The 23406-nt window shown below is 35.0% G+C and overlaps 2 protein-coding genes across 2 annotated transcripts; one reads left to right on the top strand and one right to left on the bottom strand.

Moving 5' to 3' along the window:
- The first annotated feature begins 744 nt into the window (after positions 1 to 744).
- LOC131927784 (erythroid differentiation-related factor 1) lies at positions 745 to 17763 on the top strand. Its single transcript, XM_059283603.1, has 21 exons — positions 745 to 812; positions 5244 to 5473; positions 6050 to 6113; positions 6409 to 6537; positions 6945 to 7004; positions 7322 to 7398; positions 7538 to 7631; positions 7855 to 8094; positions 8293 to 8440; positions 8874 to 9085; positions 11594 to 11689; positions 11858 to 12145; positions 12351 to 12918; positions 13220 to 13408; positions 13789 to 13989; positions 14312 to 14529; positions 14974 to 15126; positions 15433 to 15582; positions 15876 to 16026; positions 16505 to 16700; positions 16821 to 17763. Exons 1-21 carry the CDS (start codon positions 780 to 782, stop codon positions 16963 to 16965), a joined length of 3642 nt encoding a protein of 1213 aa, XP_059139586.1. The 5' UTR covers positions 745 to 779; the 3' UTR covers positions 16966 to 17763.
- A 2235-nt stretch (positions 17764 to 19998) lies between these two features.
- On the bottom strand, positions 19999 to 22983 carry LOC131927746 (cobalamin binding intrinsic factor). Its single transcript, XM_059283541.1, has 5 exons — positions 22881 to 22983; positions 21367 to 21458; positions 20993 to 21175; positions 20511 to 20632; positions 19999 to 20260 (listed from the first exon to the last, which is right to left on the bottom strand). Exons 2-5 carry the CDS (start codon positions 21447 to 21449, stop codon positions 20178 to 20180), a joined length of 471 nt encoding a protein of 156 aa, XP_059139524.1. The 5' UTR covers positions 21450 to 21458; positions 22881 to 22983; the 3' UTR covers positions 19999 to 20177.
- Positions 22984 to 23406: the final 423 nt, after the last annotated feature.

The following is a 23406-nucleotide window of genomic DNA, read 5'->3' as shown; positions in this document are numbered from 1 at the left end:
GTGTGACGTCATTTATGGACGACCCCCTATCCAAATAGCTTCTTAACTTTGGAAAGCGAGCGATGGCGTAAACAGACATATATCTAGAGGCTATGAGTATGAACTCGAGGAGGCCTTGTGACTTATTAATATTATTAACCATATAGATCTAGGGCATAAGCCTAATGGTAATGTTAATCATTAAAAAATATATATTCATCAACGATTACAGAAATAAAATTATAAATTATACCGTGTTAGACTAGCACTCCCCCCCCCCCCGCATAAAGTGTTTAATTTTAATACTTAGCATACATTTTTGATTGGTAATATCATTGAAAAAATAATATATTTAGGTAGAAATCTATACTTTGACGTTTATTACAAACTAAAAATTATTCTCTCAAGATCTAGAATTAGCTTTTAAATATTTATTATTTAGCCTTAATTTCTGGACTATTTAAAATGCTTTTTCTAAACTAGCGCCTTTTCTAAATCATAAATCGAAGACTTTTTTTAAAGGATATTCTAGATCTAGATGTCTAGATCTAGATCTATATGCTTAGATAATCTAGTAAGACATCTAGGCTTAGTAAAATGATAACGTATTAGTATTAACGATATCAAATGTATTAATTTGAGTTTAAAATAAAGACCGGCAAAAAAAAAAAAAAATATTCACACCGCCAAGATGCTGTTTTTATGTTTTCGATTATTTTTCCGAAAATAAATTTGAGAGTTATCCACCTTTTGTCAATGATTGTTGTTGTGCTATCAAAATTTTAAAGAAGTTCTAGAACATGGCACACAACGATCCAACATCTAATGTTGTGGTTAGTATCTATAAGTTAGAATAATAGATCTAGTATAGATCTGCTATTTTTTCGTTCACTAGTTAGTAGTTTAACTAATTTCAATTTTCGTTGCAAAGCAATCACAGTACTGAAGACTCAGAAAGTTCTGAAAGAGTAAACTAAAGGTAATCTATCGTTTTGGGTACGTAAAATCGCCCGCGGCTATTAATGTAAGAAAACGTTACCTCATTGTCAAGGCTGTAATAGAAGTATATTGTGATATGTTTGTGTATATTTATAGATAAATGAATAATAAACCTAAATCAATGGCTAAATATATCAATATAGGCCAGAAATTAACTTTAAACAGCTGTGTCTGCAAGCAAGATTTGCTATATAAACAGCAGCCATTTGTAAAATAGAGTGACTTCCGCCTGAATCTCGCGCTATATGTCTATAAAAATAAAACTTAAACAAGATGGCTGCTATAGTAAATGAGCGTGGTTGCATCTGTTGGAAACATCGCCGGTGTTCATTTATTACTGAAAAGTTTTAATTCAAATGTTTAAAAACAGGTACATAAATGAAACAAGGAAACATTTTTGTATTTTTCAAAACATAAATCCTCCTCAAAATGTGAAATAATTATTAAAATGTAAGGAGTCACCTGTTTTTCACATTACTAGTCGCGGGCGATTTTACGTACCTAAAACGATAGATTACCAACTAAACTAAACTTCAGTAAAGTTTGTGACTTTGCAACGAAAAAATTGCAGATCCAATGCTATTTTATTATTTTAACTAGGCTATAGATATCTAGTATTTTAATTTTCAATTAGAGATCTAGATCTAGAGTCTAGTAGGATTTTGTATAGCATAGCCATTAGGTAGCTGTATTACAATAACATCACACTAGGGATTTTGGTAAAAAAAACACTAATCATCATATAAAAATAAAAATTACATATTCTTGTAGAGCTTAACTATATGAAAACAAAACAAAAAAGATTTTCTGTCTAGCTCAAATAGTTTTTTTTTAGCGAATTTTTTTGTGAGGGGTGGAATCCCCTTACTTTTGCATTGGCCAATTGTGACAAGTCATGGTATACCTGAATAAATTTAGCAGTTATTTTACTTGCAGTTGTATTTTGTTCATATTTGCAGAGTTTAACTAGAATGATATATAGAACTTGTAAATGCTGTTGAAATGAATAAAAACAATACAGAACTTAAATTTATGTGTTAGCTTCCTCCCATAACCCCAAAAAACTGTGCTGCGCAAATATGAAAATGTTTCTAAAGCCATATTTTATATAAATACAGCAAATGAAAGAACTACAAAGTTAGAAATCTAAAGTAAATGACTTGAACACTGTTATGTGCATATAATTGCCTCATTATTTTGGGCAGGTGAAGTCGAGTCCATCTTTAAGCCATTTTGTTATAAAACTGCTGCGCAAATATGAAAATGTTTCTAAAGCAATATTTTATATAAATACAGTGAATGAAAGAACTCCATAGTCAGAAATCTAAAGTAAATGACTTGAACACTGTAATGTGTCTATAACTGCCTTGTTATTTTGGGCAGGTGAAGTAGAGTCCATATAAAAGCCATTTTGTAATAAGTCAAATGAAGTTATCAGATCAATGTTTTTATGTGTGACAAAATTGGATTTTAGGAAAAACATATTCTGCAAAACTAGAACTAGAGCTGAAAAAACTAAAGATGGGTATGTAAATATATTTTGAAATAAAAAATTAGGAGATTTGTTTGCACATTCCATAAGAATGCTGTTGTTAGTTGATCAAACTTAAGGCCGGAAGATTGGGATGAAAAAATATAACAATGGTGGCAACGCGACCTACATACAGTGACCACCTCTAAACGAGTATATCTAATGTCAGAGTCAAAATATCCAAAAACAAATATCATTTCCACATATATAAGATATGTCTGCTCAGTAATCTTCACTCATCTAGAATAACCTTTTAAAAAATCGTGATTCCAACGTATTTGAAACTAGCCTTCATACAGGGGGAAGACCAAAGCAGAGACAGCGTGCAATCAGATTGCTAAGCCATCAAAACAATGGGAAAACCATTCTACTTTTCATTTAACATTAGGAAATTACCTTTTAAACTTAATTAATTACCATAAATTAAAAACTTATTAGTATGCAAAACCAAATCTCGTGCGCCCGGTATCAGAAAGTAATGGGCGATTTCAGGTCATGTTTTTACCGCGATCTCGGCCGATACCGACAACCCTAATCACACTGTACGCATTAGTTAATCAGTTATAGTTAGTCAATTAATAATTAGTAATAATTAGTTAGTATTACTGGTATTAAATTTTTTTTTTTAATCTATCGTTTTGGGTACGTAAAATCGCCCGCGACTAGTCTAGTAATGTGAAAAACAGGTGACTTCTTAAATTTTAATAATTATTTCACATTTCGAGGAGGATTTAGATCTATATTTTGAAAAATACAAAAATGTTTTCTTGTTTCATTTATGTACCTGTTTTTAAACAATTGAATCAAAACTTTTTAGTAATAAATGAAGACTAGCGATGTTTTCAACAGATGCAACCATGCTCATTTTTACTATAGCAGCCATCTTGTTTAAGTTTTTTTTTTAAACTTATAGCGCAGGATTCAGGGGAAGTCACTCTATTTTACAAATGGCTGCTGTTTATATAGCAAATCTTGCTCGCAAACACTGCTGTTTAAAGTTAATTTCTGGCCTATATTGATATATTTAGCCATTGATTTAGGTTTATTATTCATATATCTATAATATTTGACACAAATATATCAAAATAAACTTCTATTAAAGCCTTGACAATGAGGTAACGTTTTCGTACATTAATAGCCGCGGGCGATTTTACGTACCCAAAACGATAGATTACCGTATTACTAAATACTTAATATAAGATACTTAACTGTACTGTTAACAGACTAGTCTGAGACTAGCCTACACACACTACGACTGAGTACACTTGTAGTGGCAGTGACTTCTCACTTCTTAAACTTCACTTTAATTAAATCATTTCGTTTGGCTAACTATTACTAGTATTATTAGTTAGGTTTCTAAGAATCTAGTTTAACTTTAACATAGTTTATCAGCTATCTGAAACTAGAATTACATCTAGATTCTAGATCTAACTATAAATTATTATTAAGATTAGAATAACTTAGATTTCTAGAATCTCCCAATTATAACTTATCTAGTTTAACTTATAGGCCTAATAGATCTAATTTATCTGCTATCTAGTACTTTTTCTCTTAATCCTCGTCACTCCCTGTGGAGTATACAGTGTAGGGCAACAACAAATCTCTGCCATTCAACTCTTTTTTGGGCGAGCCACTTCAATTCATGCCAGGTCTTGCCAGTAGCCTGCACTTCTTCTTCCATCTCTCTCCTCCATGTTCCCGGTGGCCTTCCTCTCTTTTGTTTTCCAGGCGGAGTCCACTTCAGCGCCATGTTGGGGAGTCTTCTTCTGTTCATGCGAAGGACATGACCCAGCCATCACCATTCCTCATGCATACTTCTGAAAAACTGTCGTTTAAGCCTGTCCTACGTTTTATTGCCTTGTTCGGGACTTTGTTGTCCCACTTTATTCTGAGGATACATTGGAGGGATATTCTTTCAAAGCCTCCAAAGTGGCTCTACCCTCTCATTTAGTCTCCATAACTCTGCAGCACAGAGTGTACACTAGACCTGTAAATCCTTATTTTTCTTCTTTTTTTAGTACTAGTCTAGATCAAAATCTAAAGATTAGAAGTAAAAAGTTGATAGTAGGAGCTAGTAAACTAGTAATGGGATGATTGAGGATACCAATCTCCAATAATAGACTCTTCCCAAAATAGGTATGTTAGGTTGTTAGTAATCTATACTAGATTTATGGCTAGAAATTAAGATTGAGCCTTACGGTTTGGGTTAGGGATAAGGTTAGCCTAGACATTAGTAAGCCATTTGTATATTTAGTTAACTACCAATAACTTAACACCCCTATTTAGAGAAGATTCTATTATCAGACACTGGTTTAAAAAATCCACAAGATCTACAAGGTGCTTTGGGAGATTAATTTATTTACATAAGGGCATAACATAAACGGTATAGCAACTTTGTCTTTGTGGACATCCATGAAAGCGTAGTGCAATTTCTTGCTATTGTCATAGCGAAGCACGGGTATAAACTAGTACTTGTTAAATTTTTCTGATTATCTTTTTTGCATTAAATAACCATAAAAAATACAGAGGCAAGAATAACTCACAGATATGTGTGGAAGATATTTTAATTTCAAAACAATAAAAGCTAATAATAAGAGTTGTAATAAAAACATTGTTTTAACTCATTGTTTTGATAACATTTTTATATATGTTGATATTAAATTTTCTCATTTGTTTTAGGCCTTTGTAGCTATTTTAAACAAGCAAAATATAAATCACATGGTTTTTCTTACAGATACCGAACTCAGGCCCAATGATGCCTGTCCCAAACCAAGGAACATCAGTAGATGTTAAGTCTACAGCAGTTGTAAAATACACTTCTGTTAAGTTTCCGGTTCAAATTTCACAAATTCGCCAGAACACAGATCTCAACCATCCACCAAGTGATAGACACCATTCAGGTTATTATATGTTTTCTGACAGGACGAGGCATGCAACTAGGGAAAAGTTTTCGGAATTCTTGAGGTATTTTACACACTTTTATGTTTGTACAATTTGATGTAAAAAATATAAAATAATTTGCTTTTTGGATTTTTTAAACAAATGTTAATAGCTTTAGGTTTTCTCCCAATGAAGTAAGGTTAAGGGTAAAAAATATGGCCAAGTTAGCAACACTATCAAAAACAGCTTTAACACATGTCTAACCCTAATCTAATGCTAATCTTCATCCTAATCCTATCCATAATTGGACGGGGGGACAGGGGTGTGTTTAATGGACATGGGGTAATTGATGGAGGGGGGTATTGTCCTTTTCCTGTCCATAAGTAGGGCATCCTCAAATAACAGTCAGTGTTCTCCCATAATTTGTCACCCTAAACTGTGACTCTTTGATCTTCTTCTAAAAAAATAAGACTCTTGGATCTTTATTTCTTTGATAAATAACTAATTTGGCCACCTGTTTTGATACAGCTCCAAATTTAGATATTGTCTGAGTATTGTTTCTAAAGAAAACATCATTGAAAGGATTTAATTCATTTTTGGGGGGAAATGTCTATAAATTTAAGTTAAATTAACAGCTCAATCCTGTTTCCCTTAACACAGTTTAAACATGGCGGACACATACCAAGATTTAGTAGGACAGGTCGATGTTATTTCATCATCAAAGGTATTTCTTTATTTACATAGCTTCATGAAAAAAGCATATTCTTACCAGTGATATTTGATAGGATGAAATCAAATTTAATATAGTTTAAAGATAAATTTAAAACAAAGTCAGTTTAAGTCAGTATTTCATCTACTAAAAATAGTGCATGTTAAATATTTTATATTTATGTTTGTACGCTACAATAAGTTGAAAACTAAAAAATAATCTAATTGTAAATTTTATTCAACAGATGTTTACTCATAGGAAAATGTTTTCTATTAATTATTTCTCAAGTACCATTTTTGTTTTTGTTTAGAATATCAAAGCTCTACTAAAGATGCCCTACAGTGACTCCCCTCACATCAGCATTATGGTTCACAGACTTAGAAAAACCTTACTGTTGGAGGAATTTGATGTCCACAAAAATCTTCTAAAAATGCATGCTGTGAGTAGCTGTGTGTACTCATGCTACTAGTCTGTTTTGACTGATTCATTTCTACAAATAACATATTAAAAAAGTCTATATTAAAAAATGTAGGTATATATATATATATATATATATATATATATATATATATATATATATATATATATATATATATATATATATATATATATATATATATATATATATATATATATATATATATATATATATATATATATATATATATATATATATAGGCCTATTTATACATATTATTTATGAAGGCTGTATATATATATATATATATATATATAAATAAATTTTTGTAGGATATATATATATATATATATATATATATATATATATATATATATATATATATATATATATATATATATATATATATATGTATGCTTTATGTACAGGAGGACTGGAGCTGGCTAAAGAAGTATTACTATACTGTCGTTACTAAAGATCAAGAGAAGGTATAATAAACAAGTTCAACTAAATATTATATAGCAGTTTTAAAAAAAAACCTTTGTTAAAATTACTTGATAGCAAGAGAACTGCCAAAAAATAGAATGTTCTGATTTTCAAAAACATTTTTTAGAACGTAATTCTATTCAATTTATCTTAATTTTAATGCCTTCAAATATGTAATGGGAAAGAAATTGTCTCACATTAGAGTAAAAAAAAAAATCCTTGTAACTACCAAATCAGACTGTCTTAAATAGCAAAGAATTGATAAAGATTTTGTTCATGTGCTTCTAGATCACATTTCATTTTTAAAATTTTCATGTAGGCAAAATTTTTAACCGGTACCACTACAAAACGAGATTCATTTGCAGAGAATATGTACATGAATCTTATTCGTCATTGGTAAGTTTAGACTACTGAATAATGCATAGTTGGTAAGTTTAAAATGTCAATAAGTGCCCAGCTTGAGTTTATACATTTAGTAAAATGGTTTTGATTCAATTAGCATGGATTTGTGTATCATATTGAATTAATATTTTAGTTATGCTGCCAGCATTGAAGATGAGAAGTGCACAGCCTTAGAAGCACACAAAGACAAATCCAGACAGATGCAGCCCATTCCAGAAACATTAGAGGTAAGTGGGAACACCATTTAGGTTTGGTTACCATATGTGCTCTAAGGGAACATCATCTAGTTTTGGTTATCATTATGTGCACTATAGGGACATCATCTAGCTTTAGTTATCAGTATTCAGGCCTCCTGTAAAGGAAATAAGAGTAATTTGTGTAATTTAATGTTGCATGATTAAAGCTATTTGGGGATTGAATGTATCAGATATGGTTACAATTATTTTGAAGGACCTGAAAGGATTCCATCATGAGACAATGTGGAAGTTTGAGGACATGAGCATGTTGATTGACAGCGACCTGCCCATATTTGGTCACGGTGAGACCCCGCGTCCCTGCATCAGCTTGAGACTAAGAGACGCAGGGTCACCGCCCATAAACATTTTAACTGGCCTGGACTACTGGCTTGATAATCTAATGAGTAATGTACCGGAGGTGGCCATGTGCTACCATGTCAATGGCTTTGTGAAGGTAAGTTTACAAAAAACAAGATAAGAAAAATAATATTTTGGCTAAACGCTTTCAGTTTCTTAAAAAAATAAACAATTTGGTGACAAAACAACATGGCAGCAATAATAGCACAACCACAGTAATTAAAATTAATTTAAAAACTTTATTTGCACATTTTTTGTGTGCTTAATGTTATATTATTTCCCTGTAATTTTTCAGAAATATGAAGTGATAAAGACAGAAGACATACCTAACCTGGAGAATTCAAAATTTGACCCGAATGAAGTTTTAGACATCGCCCAGAATATAATGTCCTTTATTAAAAGAAATGCTGCTGTAGAGGGCCATACCTACTGGCTTTACAAAAGTAAACTTTCTTTAATTTAGTCTTTAATTTAAAAAATATATTCCCTTGTTGTATTTCCACCTCTCAACATAATCTCCAAACCACCGCCATTGTTATTGCTAAATCCCGAAATAAACCGAGGCTACTCTTGATGTATTTGACTAAAAGTTGCTCAACTCAGTACACATCAGTATTGGCTCCAATAGCTGCACACTTGTACTTTCTCTCTAGTGAAGAGTACCATCTATCTAATGAGGGTTTGGGTTTAGAGTTAGATGGATTTGGTATGTTCCTCAATACACAGACCAAATCTATTATTAGATTCTGGTATGTTCCCCCAATACAATGCCCAAACATATTCCCAAAATACAATTAATAGATTCCTAACTACATAATAAAAAAATAAACGTTTCTACTGTTAGTCAGTATTTGAAGCTGATTTTCCATCCACCAGGTGAGAATGATGACATGGTCAAGCTGTATGACCTGACAGACTACTGTAAAAATGAAATCATGGAAGGTGACAACCCCTTCACAGTTCCTGTTGGGCTGCTGTGTCATCGAGTGGGCAGCAATTTGAAAAGAACTGGACAGAGGCGTATGGCTGATGCTAGGGCAATGTTTGAAAACTGTTTGCGATTGTTGGATGATGCAAAACATGCCCAGGTATATCACATCTGTATGTTAGAGCTATAGCACATCTGTATGTTAGAGATATAGCACATCTGTATGTTAGAGATATAGCACATCTGTATGTTAGAGCTAGATCACATCTGTATGTTAGAGCTATGTCACATCTGTATGTTAGAGATATAGCACATCTGTATGTTAGAGATATAGCACATCTGTATGTTAGAGCTAGATCACATCTGTATGTTAGAGCTATGTCACATCTGTATGTTAGGTATATCACATCTGTATGTTAGAGCTATGTCACATCTGTATGTTAGAGCTATATTACATCTGTATGTTAGAGCTATATCACATCTGTATGTTAGAGCTGTCACATCTGTATGTTAGAGCTATGTCACATCTGTATGTTAGGTATATCACATCTGTATGTTAGAGTTATATCACATCTGTATGTTAGAGCTATATCACATCTGTATGTTAGGTATATCACATCTGTATGTTAGAGTTATAGCACATCTGTATGTTAGAGCTATGTCACATCTGTATGTTAGGTATATCACATCTGTATGTTAGAGCTATGTCACATCTGTATGTTAGGTATATCACATCTGTATGTTAGGTATATCACATCTGTATGTTAGAGCTATGTCACATCTGTATGTTAGAGCTATGTCACATCTGTATGTTAGGTATATCATATCTGTATGTTAGGTATATCACATCTGTATGTTAGAGCTATAGCACATCTGTATGTTAGAGCTATAGCACACCTGTATGTTAGAGCTATATCACATCTGTATGTTAGGTATATCACATCTGTATGTTAGAGCTATAGCACATCTGTATGTTAGAGCTATGTCACATCTGTATGTTAGGTATATCACATCTGTATGTTAGGTATATCACATCTGTATGTTAGAGCTATAGCACATCTGTATGTTAGAGCTGTCACATCTGTATGTTAGAGCTATATCACATCTGTATGTTAGAGCTATATCACATCTGTATGTTAGAGCTATATCACATCTGTATGTTATGTATATCACATCTGTATGTTAGAGCTATAGTACACTGTATGTTAGAGCTGTCACATCTGTATGTTAGAGCTATATCACATCTGTATGTTAGAGCTATAGCACATCTGTATGTCAGAGCTATGTCACATCTGTATGTTAGAGCTATGTCACATCTGTATGTTAGAGCTATAGCAAATCTGTATGTTAGAGCTAGATCACATATGTATGTTAGAGCTGTCACATCTGTATGTTAGGTATATCACATCTGTATGTTAGGTATATCACATCTGTATGTTAGAGCTATAGCACATCTGTATGTTAGGTATATCACATCTGTATGTTAGAGCTATAGCACATCTGTATGTTAGAGCTGTCACATCTGTATGTTAGAGCTATAGCACATCTGTATGTTAGAGCTATAGCACATCTGTATGTTAGAGCTATGTCACATCTGTATGTTAGAGCTATAGCACATCTGTATGTTAGAGCTATGTCACATCTGTATGTTAGGTATATCACATCTGTATGTTAGAGCTATAGTACACTGTATGTTAGAGCTGTCACATCTGTATGTTAGAGCTATAGCACACCTGTATGTTAGAGCTATATCACATCTGTATGTTAGGTATATCACATCTGTATGTTAGGTATATCACATCTGTATGTTAGACCTATAGCACATCTGTATGTTAGGTATATCACATCTGTATGTTAGAGCTATAGCACATCTGTATGTTAGAGCTGTCACATCTGTATGTTAGAGCTATGTCACATCTGTATGTTAGAGCTATGTCACATCTGTATGTTAGAGCTATGTCACATCTGTATGTTAGAGCTATGTCACATCTGTATGTTAGGTATATCACATCTGTATGTTAGAGCTATAGTACACTATGTTAGAGCTGTCACATCTGTATGTTAGAGCTATATCACATCTGTATGTTAGAGCTATAGTACATCTGTATGTTAGAGCTATATCACGTCTGTATGTTAGAGCTATAGCACATCTGTATGTTAGAGCTATAGCACACCTGTATGTTAGAGCTATAGCACACCTGTATGTTAGAGCTATAGCACATCTGTATGTTAGAGCTATATCACATCTGTATGTTAGAGCTACATCACATCTGTATGTTAGAGCTATATCACATCTGTATGTTAGAGCTATATCACGTCTGTATGTTAGAGCTATAGCACATCTGTATGTTAGAGCTATAGCACATCTGTATGTTAGAGCTATAGCACACCTGTATGTTAGAGCTATAGCACATCTGTATATCGGGTACAATGCTAGGATCAGCTTTTGTTCTTATTTCCTCCCCCCCGCACCCCGCACCTGCCTGTGAAGGAATATTGGGCAGTGACCACATGAAGCCAACGTTCAGCAATCCCCCATCTTCTGCTTTGGCTAATTTTTTTCTATTGCCAGCTTTAGATTTGTATGTCATTCAAGTTAAATATTTTACTGTTTTAAAGACACCTTTAAGAGCTCATATGTGCATATAAATATTTTTATTTTGGACAGGTATGTGCTGATGCCCATCTCCACTTGTCTGATATGTGGGTGCCAGATAAATCTGTCATTGATATCTGGCAAGAAAAAGGAAAAATTTCTGACCCAGTACGTTTTAATTTTTTAAATTCTCTTTTAGTTTTGATTGATATAGCTGTTTTACATTATTAGAAAAATTAATCAAACATCTACAACTATAAAATTAGCTTTATTTCTGTTAATGCTTTGTGTTTATTAAGATTATACAAATCTAAAATGAACTGAATGAAACTCTAGCCTTCAGATTTGTATGATGAAGATGAAGCAAGCTCTGATGAGAGCAATGGCGTAGATTTACAGTCAAGGGAGATCAGTCATACAGTTGATGATGGCGTAAAAGCTATCACTGGGGAGGCAGACACCGCAACTGATAGGACGCAGGAAGAGCTGAAAAATTCTGTGGCACTCAAAGAGTTGGTTGTGCGCGGAATGATCAAGCGCAAGGCGTGGGAGGTTGTGCATGCTTGTAGGATAGCTGGGACAACGGATGAACGCTGTAGGATGGCTTTAACTCATATCCGTAAGGTGGGTATTGGCTCATGGGCTTGCCTTTTAGAAACAGGGGCTTATGCTTTACTCTGTTTATAAACAGGGGCTTATGTTTTATAATGTTTATAGACAGCGGCTTAACTTTTACAATGTTTATAAACAGGGGCTTACATTTTACAATGTTTATAAATAGGGGCTTGTTAATAAACAGCAGCTTAACTATTAAAATGTTTATAAACAGGGGCTTAACTGTATAGATCGAGATCAAGGAAAAGGAAAAAACATTGGCCTAGTAGAGAAACAACAGACATGCAGCCCATCAAAGGCCATCCCTTTGTTTTATCAACCACTTAATGTGGCTGGAAAGGACAGAGCTAAAGAGAGTTCAGACAGAGCTAAAGAGAGCACAGAGCAGGAAGAAGGGGACCCAGAAATGTGTGACCCCTCTAGGGCCATTCCCCTGAAATACACACCCCTGAACAAGATGCAAGACTCGGCCGGCAACATGGAGCAGTTGTCCAACATCTTAGACGCCATCAATATCAGAACATCAGCTGATCATGTGACGCCCGTCTCTGGCTCTAACAGCTTCCTGTCAGAGGTCACTGACAAGTCAGACGCATCTGAGGGGTCAAGCAGGTCAGGATGTCATGACGAGAGAGCCGTATATGACACATGGCATGTTGACGCCAAATTCCAGCTCCTTAGGAAGGCTGCCATCACTTACTTTATTTTGGCCAAGGAGTTTTTTGAGATAAAAAAATACGGGCACACACTTCGGCATCTTCGTTATGCTGTTCACTGTTACGGTAAACTAACAATTAGAGTTAGATCTCACCTTAATGTTTTCAGTAAAGCAATAGAATTTTAATTTCATTTATTGATTTTAGTCAAATGACGAATATAACTTATTTCAAATTTTTACGGTTAAATATTAGAATTATAACTTCATCTAAATATTAATAATAATATTTGAGATAAAATTCCACCTTAAAAAATAATGTTTTTTTTTAAATATTAGCCAGAATTACTACACCCCCCCCCCCCCCTATTTTACATAATATTAGTGTGAAAATGTTGAAGTTTTACTAACATGTTTTTAACTTTCAGAGGCGTGTGAGCTATTTAAAAGTGTGAAAGATGACTCTCAAGATTTGTATGTCATGTTGCTGTACTTGGCTGCGCAGGCTCGATGCTGCCTGGTGTCCAACTGGCACCAGTGTCACAGAGACTTTGATGAGCTTGGAGAAGAAGAAGCCGCTATATTACATTCTGCTCAGACAGTCATTCCTACACCAAGTATGTGCATGGTAGTTCTATGCCAAATTTCTTTTAACAAGTGTATTATGTATATTATTGTCATAGTTATGTTTTAGTTCTTTTAGTTCAATTATGCAAAAATTATTAAAAAACAAAAAAAAAAACGTATTTTATTTAAAATTGTTATATGTGATATAAAATGACCTTGAATTTGTCTTTACAAAATAGTCAGTTCATTTTTGAATTTAAAAAATTTGAATAAAAAATGCTGAGGAGGTAGCCTCTTCTTTAAAAAGGCAGATGAGATAGTATAGTCTTTATTTTGATGGACCATTCAGTTGGTGTAGCTTTTATGTTGAAGCATAGGTCAGATAGTCACATCTTTTTGTTGATGAATTCAATTCTTTCTTAAATTTCAGAGAACTCGTGGGTTTATGAATGGCCCAGCAGTCAAGAAGCCAACATGCTTGCAGCCAATGAGCTTTATGAGGAAGCTTTTAAACTCCCAGCCTTAGAGAAAAAATCCGCCTCATTTAGGTTACTCATGAAGAAAAACCACGCAGCCTGTGTGATGAACCTGGGGAATACCCAGATGGAGATTTGTAAAGATAAAGTAATGAGTAGGTGCCATCCATAAACACATTGATTGAGACAAATCTTTACACCCAATCTATTAATCATGACTAGGTGCCATACATAAAAAAGAAAAATTTAACACCAAATCTCTCTGTAGCACTCTTTAAGTAATATTTTTTTATTAAGTAAAAACTGATGTTTCATAGGTTTTACACTGAAATATGCCTACTGATCATAAAGACCCATAATTAAAAAAAGCCAATATTTTTAAAATGTAGAAACATAGGATTTTAGATTAGTGGCCAACATGTTTTGCATTAAAAAAAATTCTTTTTCTCAACTAAGTTAAACTTTTTCAAATTTTAGACAACAAAGACTTGTTTGAAAACATAAAAGCGGTATGGGAAAAAGGTATGAAAAACTACCAGAAGTCCATCAGGATGTTTGAGGCTGTCAATGACAGGAACACTGCAGGCCATGTCTGTAGCAACGCTGCCTATCTGCATGTCATAGCTGCTGCCAGCGTCCATAACTCCACCACAGAGATTGGTTTCCTGCCCCAGGAGAAGGATCATTTACTTAAGGTTTAGTGTTGTTTAACCCACTCTCAGAATCCAAGTCAGGATAGGTTGTTTCCCTTGCTTATTTAAATTGTATAAATGGGAAGTAACTAAACTAATTTAACATTCCATTTGGGAAAAAAAAATACAGAACGCTGGTACATTTCTGTAGATGGTGGCCCATACTCCAGCAGGAATGACAGTTGGCTGTTTCTTGTTTTAATAGGTCTCATTTTTGTGTATAATTTGTGGTGTCTGGGAAGGCTGAAACAGTATAGACAACAGTATATGTTTTTCTTTGTTGACATGTTTGGTACTTTATTACTGCAGGCTATTGAATGGTATGAGAAGGGGCTAGTGTTTTCCTTTGTTTATACATGCTTGTGACTTTTTACTGCAGGCTATTGAATGGTATGAGAAGGGGCTAGTGTTTTCCTTTGTTGACATGTTTGTGACTTTTTACTGCAGGCTATTGAATGGTATGAGAAAGGGCTGAGCAAGTATGACCGAGGTGAAGGGATGGACGATGCCCGAGAAAATATCTACCACAACATGAGGATGCAGTACCAGGAGATGGCCACAAGATACTTCCTCATTCCTCCCAGATCTGTGACAGAACAGGTTAGCATTCACTGCTGAAATATTTGCTCATTGCATCCATTTCCTAGCCCAAAAGTTCCAGAGCTTGTTTCACATTTAAATGTTATGATTTGGATTAATGTGATTTTTATAAGTTGTATTTTATCACTTCGTAATCCTTTCATAATTGGGCCTAGAAACCATTAAAACTTGTACCTTATGGGATTTTCTTCTTTTATGTTGGCCCAGAGTATTAGTTTAATGTACACTAAGGCAGCTTTGTACCAGATACCTAATTGTGTTGTTTAATTTTCTTTTTTATTAACTGTTATTAACTTTTTTAAAAAGGATTTGCGAAGTATGAAAGACCTCATTCAGAAATCTTTGTCCTACTGTTTTTTGACTGCTGGAGGCAGGCAGTTAAAAAAGAGCCAGATCTGTGCAGGGCTGAACCACTTGAACCTGGCCAGGATTTTTGATGTGGAAAGTTTTAAATCTGTAAGTTTGTAGCTTTTGTTTTCTGTGATGTTTGGGTTCTTAGGTTATGATTGTGTTGTATTGTCTTAGGTGATGTTGTGCTGTGATTAGGGATGTTTGTGTTGTTTGTTGATGTTATGTTGTGTAAGGTGATGTTGTGCTATGTTAGGTGATGTTGTGCTAAGTTGTGTTTGGAGATGTTGTGTTGTGTTATGTCATGTTTGTGTTGTGTTAGGTGATGTTTCCGTTATGTTAAGTAATGTTACTGTACTGTAATTGTACTCTGGGTAAACTGAACAAAACATTTCCCACAGACCCACCAGACAAGAAAGAAAAATTTTAAACAGAAAATGGAAGAAAATTTTCAAAAAGCGTTTGAGATCTACCACCAGATCAAATGGCGGAGGTCACAGATGTGCGTCAAATATTTCTGGTTGGAGACCATTACAGAAGAAGCTGAAGCTAGTTAGTTTTCATTGAATTCTTTTTTCTTTCGGTAAACTAAACTCTTCTCACTTGTTCAAATTATATGATCATAAATACAGCGCTAGAAAGTGTTCAAACTATATGATCACAGCATTTGAAAGTGTTCAAACTATATGATCATAAATACAGCATTAGAAAGTTCCATGAGCCAGCACCAAACAAAGGCAGCCGTAAGAACTCTGGGTTGCACTTAGATTCAAACATACCAAGACATGAAAAACTAAAAATTATTTTTTAAAAACTTAAGAAACAAATATGATTTTTGCAAATGTTTTTTTATTCCACTTCATGGGTTTTCATGCATTTTTTGTTTTCAAAACATACGCATTTAAAATGTATTAGTTGTTGAAGTTAACATTGCATATTGACATTCAAGACTACTAATGGCATTTTATATTGATATAAACATTCTAAAAAGGGTAACAGTTTTAAATTTCAGCTCACATTTTACTTACAGATGCATCTGTCAAGGGGAAAAAGAAATTGTTTCATGCAGTCTTCACCCACCTGTGTGAACTTCTGCCTCCACTGTATGCTATAGAAAATAATGACTTTGACCCTGAAGACAATTTGGAAATTCTGAGCACAAATTTTCTGTGTGTGAAGAAACTGCACACTGATCTCAATACAGCCCTCATGAAATACTTCAAATTGTGAGTTACTTCCCATATCATCATTGTAGCCATTTTTATTATTTTACAAAATCAGAACAAAATAAAAAAAAAATTCTTGAGGTAAAAAAATAAAAAATTGAGGCTTCAATAATTTTTCAGGGACAAGTCCAACAGCAGTATAAAACAGCTGTACCAGCGGAGTCTAGGACTGGTTAACAGCACAACTCTGGTGGAGCTGCTCAAGCCGCTCTGTGCCATTCTTGTTGACCTCAACAGTTTACTGACCACTGACTTACTCCACTAGTTGACCTACTGACCACTGACTTACTACACTAGTTGACCTACTGACCAATGACTTACTACACTAGTTGACCTACTGACCTGTGACTTATTCCACCAGTTGACTAACTGACCACTGACTTACTCCAGTAGTTGACCTACTGACCACTGACTTACTCCAGTAGTTGACCTACTGACCACTGACTTACTACACTAGTTGACCTACTGACCTGTGACTTATTCCATTAGTTGACCTACTGACCACTGACCTACTGCACTAGTTGACCTACTGACCTGTGACTTATTCCACTAGTTGACCTACTGACCACTGACTTACTCCACTAGTTGACCTACTGACCAATGACTTACTACACTAGTTGACCTACTGACCTGTGACTTATTCCACCAGTTGACTAACTGACCACTGACTTACTCCACTAGTTGACCTACTGACCACTGACTTACTCCACTAGTTGATCTACTGACCACTGACTTACTCCACTAGTTGACTAACTGACCACTGACTTACTCCACTAGTTGACCTACTGACCACTGACTTATCCATGTGTTGTGGATGTGACAAAATGAGTGATTTGAGTGGACAGCTTGTGTGACCTGTATGGGCTGTGTGATGTGAGTGGGCAGTGTGAGTGATGTGATCTGAGTGGCCAGTTTGAATGATTTGTTGTGTGTGGGTAGTGTGCAGCCTGCATGTATACATATTTTTCTGCTGTGCCAGCACTTTATAAAGCAGCTGTTGTTTGTCTTTCAAATTTGTATTATGTTAATATCACCAACAGTTTTTGTTAAAAAATATACATCAAAAAATCAAGCAAAAAACCTGTTTTGTCTTCTTTTTTTAAAGTTGATTTAGTAGAATAGAAAAAAGAAAGTAATGACACAGTTTGGCTAGCATTTGTCATGATAAGTACATGTAGTTGCACATTGTTTTAGTGTTTAGATCTGTTGTCTGCATCCTGACTTATTAGATCTCATGACCCATTAGACATGGATCATATCAATGTTATGAATGTTGATGAACTCCACTTCTCTGCTAAATGTTGAACTCTCCATTTGACTTTGGTTCTGTGAGGTCTACTGACAACCAAAACATCTGAATTTGAATGTTTTATACCTTTAGGAATTCAGGAGTGAGAATTAAAATAATTTTATTTTTTCTTTAAATCTTTTTCCAAAAAACATAATTCCGTACCACCTCACCCACCACCAGAAGAGAAGCAAAAAGATTTGTATGATCAAGTATACTGTCACTGACTGGTTTAATTATTTAGACTGGCCCATTTAGAACATTTAGGGTAGTACAGTGTTGGCAATACGCTGATTTTTTTCACCCCCACCCCTTTGTGTCACAAAAAGACAAGCCTAACCCCTACAGTGACGTCACATCTATACCCAACTTCCCTTTCCCACCACTCGCCATCCTAAAATAAATTAAATTTCTAATCATAATAAACTTTTTGATTGTTAAATACAAAATAATAGCTACATGTTAGGCTATTTCTTAAACTTCCCCCCCCCCCCACATTATATATCATCTCACAAGTAAGCCCCCCCCCCTCCCACGGATGTGTTTAGAAAATAATTGATAAACAAATGGATAGATATATAAGCTTTAAACCTGGCCTCATTTACTACTGCGTCGTGTGCCGTAGTTGGGTCACAGCATTGAAATATCGAAACACTTGACACGATAACTTGAGGAAATAAACAGTAAACAGATCTAAAAGTTGGACGAGAAATCGAGACTTTGGTGCTTGATTGGGACCAAAGCAAACTTCGTTTCGTGCCTTGTTAAAAATGTGAAAAGAAGTTTTTGAATACCCGACTGTGAGAGTGCACTTTACCGGGGCGTGTTGACTCTTTGTGTTAAAAAGGGAAATAACGTTTAGAACTGCACTTTAAACTGTAATGTGGTTCAACATATTAAATATAGTGCCGGAAATATTTTCATTTAAAGCCACATTGGTTGGTTTGGTGGAATATGTGCGGGGGTAACAGACATGCAGTCACTTAGTGACGTAACAAAACATGGTCAAACAGCACATGACATCATGGTCAAACAGCACATGACATTATGGTTAAACACCCTTCCCGGCGCCCGGGGACAAACTTTTAATTTGGCACCCTCCCCCCTATATATATGTATATTTTTATATTTATTATGCTAAACTGCAGCGCAAATGAGCTTTTAATTTTTTTCCAACCCATTTTGGCGCACCCTAGGGTCGGCGCCCGGGGACATAACTACCCCCAGCCCTTCCTCGCTTCGCCTCTGGTCACAGCATATGACAACATAACCAAACAGCACATGACAACATATTTAAACAGCACAGATAATATAACTAAACAGTACATGACAACATAGCCAAACAACACCAAAATAGAGCTAAACAGCACATGACAACATAGCCAAACAGCACCAAAATATAGCTAAACAGCACATGACAACATAGTCAAACAGCACATGACAACATATTTAAACAGCACATGACAACATAGCCAAACAGCACATGACAACATATTTAAACAGCACAGATAATATAGCTAAACAGCACATGACAACATATTTAAACAGCACAGATAATATAGCTAAACAGTACATGACAACATAGCCAAACAGTACATGACAACATAGCCAAACAGTACATGACAACATAGCCAAACGGCCTATGACAACATACATAACTAAATAGCCGACCACACTAATAATTAAACCCAACACATTCCCAATACAAAGCGTGAATGAACCGGAATGTTTTAGCTAGTCTATAAATAAACAATGTGTTTAGGACCCGGACCTTTATTTTGTAAGAAAAAAAAACTTCCCACCTTTGCGGATGTGACACATGACCCAACATTTAGTTGAAAGGTACAACCCCAACCCCCACGCCCCCATCCTCTAGCACATTAAACAAGTGGTTCTCATTCACCTCATCATTGACATAAACATACACAAATGTAACATGTAAGGCTTTAACATCCGCTTCTGTTGATCGTTTCTTTTTTTAATCTATTTCAGCCAAAAACAATAACTAAATTACACTTAAAACAGTTTTTAATTAATAGGTCACATGTGTAAAGGAACACAAAGTGTAAGTAGTGCAGAAAATGGTATGACATTCTAAAAACCAATTAGAAGTGATCTTTTAAATAGCATATATACAGATATCATAACACATAGATCACACGTACAATCATCAAATGAGAAAACTTTCGTTAGAAGTCGTAGCCAGAGTCCTGGTAGGTGGTGAAGTTAAACAGAATTGTCTCCCCGTTGACTGGGATATAGCTAGACACGCCTAGAAATGGAAATTAAAAAATATTATTTTGTAAAAACAAGTATAATTTTTAATTCTCCATCTGATTTGATCCTTTAAAACCAGGCCAACTAACTAGTTAACGCTGCATTGAAATACTTTTCTTATTTTTTTCTTACACTTAATTATTTGTTTTGTGTACATAATTATTGTTATTATTATTTTTAAAATTTCCGGTTGTCACCCAGCTGAAATAAAAAATGTTGGACACACAAAATTTGAGTGGACTCACCACAATCAGCCGACACACCGTTGCTGCTGATGTGCCAAAAAGTTTTACTTGGTATCGAACCTCGAACTCCGTTGATGCTGTCAATAAAGTAGCCCAGCCCAGCGTAGAAGGTGGATTCGAACCTGAATAAAAGGCGGCATACAATTTGAAGTTCCACTTAGACACTTCCCACAATTAAAATTTAGAGCAAGTGATGAATTACTTAGCCTTAGATCCATCTTGACCGTTATCTATTCTTTAAAATGTTACAAGATGATTGATGATGTTATCGATAATTTAAGACGTTGTCGATACTAATATATTAACGATAGTTTAAATGTTACTGATACTTTAAACTTCTTTTATGTGGGTTTATTGTTCTAGTACAACGTTTTAGTTTATTAGAGGGGTTGGGCTAGAGAGGGTGTTGTTTGGGCTATTGTGTGTAGAGTAACTATCATGCAAGACAAAAAAATGTAAAGTGCAAATAACAATCTTTTTACTTGAAACTTTTGTTGATACTGCATGCTTTTTCCAAGAAGGCTAGCAGGGCCCTTTGGTATTCGTTCGTTATGGAAGCGGCAAGTTCAAATGTGGGGGGTACCAGGTTGTTTCTTGCTATGAGGGTCACGTTAATGTTTCTCCCACACAATCCACACGGTGGCTGATCGAAGTCACATGAGTTGCTGAAACCAACACAATAATTGGATGAAATTAATCAAAATTAATTGTTATATGTAATCACATGAAGAAAATACAACGACAATTGACAAATAGATAGATATGGAAAGATGGACTGATGCTCAGACGGACACACAGACGGACAGACGGACGGACGGACGGACAGTGAGAGCTTTTGTGACCAAATAACACTTACTTAGCTGCGCCGCTGACAACTACCAACAACAGGACGACGCTGGAAGCGGTCAAAAAACTCCTGACTTGTAGAGAAGCCGCCATTGTTTTTATCTGCAGAATACACGCACACAAGTTGCATGGATCAGGGCAAGGGAGACCTTCAAACTGAAGTTACCACACTAATGTCTACCACAATGTGAAGGCTCTAGTGGGTGAACTGTGTTACAAATAATGGGAAACACTTGCGATGTTGACTGTGACTCATTGTATCCACTAACTAGGCCACTTCTTGTAATGAGCTCATGTGTAATTATTTCAATTGCGTAATGTCAACAAACAAACCTACAGTGGATAACATCAACAGTGTCTGTTTTAAGTGTCTGTACAGTGTTAAATCATCTAGGTCTAGATCTACATTCATTTTACGACAAATGGGATAGTAAAGTCAATGTCTTTGTTTTTATTTCACATCGTATTATTTCCAAGGAACAGACGTATTAGTCTAGGGAAAATTGTATTAGTCCCAGGGACAAACGTATCAGTCACAGGGACAAACGTATCAGTCTATGGGCAAACGTATCAGTCTATGGACAAACGTATCAGTCCCAGGGACAAACGTATCAGTCCCAGGGACAAACGTGTCAGTCCCAGGGACAAAGGTATCAGTCTAGGGATAAACGTGTCAGTCAAGGACAAACGTGTCAGTCCCAGGGACAAACGAACAAGACTATCGGGGGAAAACATCCGGGAACTTATTGAGTAAAGAAAGTGAAGGATGTGTTGTAATAACATCACAAAGTAACACCGCCTGTGAAGTAAGCGAGTAATTAAGCCCGAGTAACTAGGCCTCAGTAACCTGGCCTACTGACGTCACAAATCAGAGTTTTTAAGAAAACATTTGATACTGAATACATAAATGTTTACCACATTTTAAAATCACATTATTGATCAAATGTTGAGCAGCTAGAAAGACACAAATTGTGGTAAAGTTATTGCATAACAAATCGGGCAACAAGAAAAATGAAGGTCTACATTGTTCTTACCTTGCCTGCTAGAAAAACAAAAAGTGTGGGTGAAAGTGATAAAGTTATTGTATAACAAATGAGACAATGAGAAAAATGAAGGTCTACATTGTTCTTACCATGTCTGCTAGAAAAATAAAATGTGTGGATGAAAATAATAAAGTTATTGCATAACAAATGGGACAATAAGAGAAATGAAGGTCTACATTGTTCTTACCATGTCTGCTAGAAAAATAAAATGTGTGGATGAAAATAATAAAGTTATTGCATAACAAATGGGACAATAAGAGAAATGAAGGTCTACATTGTTCTTACTTTGTCTGCTAGAAAAATAAAATGTGTGGATGAAAGTGGTAAAGTTATTGCATAACAAATGGGACAATAAGAGAAATGAAGGTCTACATTGTTCTTACTTTGTCTGCTAGAAAAATAAAATGTGTGGATGAAAGTGGTAAAGTTATTGCATAACAAATGGGACAATAAGAGAAATGAAGGTCTACATTGTTCTTACCTTGTCTGCTGAGTGTTTGGACAGAATAATCACGGATCTCGTTGTTTTCTGTTGGTCGACACACAATGCGAGGTTATTTATAGACCGTTGGCTTACACACAAAAAAACCCCGCTGTAAACCGGATATTTGTGTTTGATTTACATAAATTATAAAACTAATTTCAAAGATTAAACTAAATAAAATGTGTTTTGATTTTATAGGATAAGTAGGCCTACTTTGCATTTACCAGTCAGCGCTACAGATGAACAGATTGATTTAGATGTTGATCTGTTTGCAAAGTTAAGGGTCATCCATAAAAGACGTACGCTTTTTTGGACGATTTTTACCTCCCCCTCCCCTTCGTCACACGTCGTCACAAAAAGCCAGACCCCCTAAAATGACGTCACACCTCAGCCTACAACCCCCCCCCCCCTCAAAATTGCTGTTGAATTTTCTTAAAAACATCGATATTTTCCAAAATCTTGTCAGAACTCTGTCAAAATAGAGTATTTTAAACAATTCCTATTACAATTTATTAAAACTGTT

This window comes from Physella acuta, unplaced genomic scaffold (assembly GCF_028476545.2).
Source record: "Physella acuta isolate Inbredline_101_S28 unplaced genomic scaffold, ASM2847654v3 ptg000089l, whole genome shotgun sequence".
NCBI classification, from domain to species: domain Eukaryota; kingdom Metazoa; phylum Mollusca; class Gastropoda; family Physidae; genus Physella; species Physella acuta.
Note: the sequence above shows the minus strand (reverse complement) of the source record. Positions and strands in the feature narration are given on the sequence as shown.

Coding starts and splice junctions, on each gene's coding strand:
- LOC131927746 (XM_059283541.1), bottom strand. CDS start 21,449: ATGGCGGCTTCTCTACAAGTCAGGAGTTTTTTGACCGCTTCCAGCGTC. Junction 20,633..20,992: donor AGTATCAACAAAAGTTTCAA/GTAAAAAGATTG, acceptor CCTTTTATTCAG/GTTCGAATCCACCTTCTACG. Junction 20,261..20,510: donor CGGTGTGTCGGCTGATTGTG/GTGAGTCCACTC, acceptor TTCCATTTCTAG/GCGTGTCTAGCTATATCCCA.
- LOC131927784 (XM_059283603.1), top strand. CDS start 780: ATGGCACACAACGATCCAACATCTAATGTTGTG. Junction 12,919..13,219: donor TTATGCTGTTCACTGTTACG/GTAAACTAACAA, acceptor TTTAACTTTCAG/AGGCGTGTGAGCTATTTAAA. Junction 15,583..15,875: donor ATGTGGAAAGTTTTAAATCT/GTAAGTTTGTAG, acceptor CATTTCCCACAG/ACCCACCAGACAAGAAAGAA.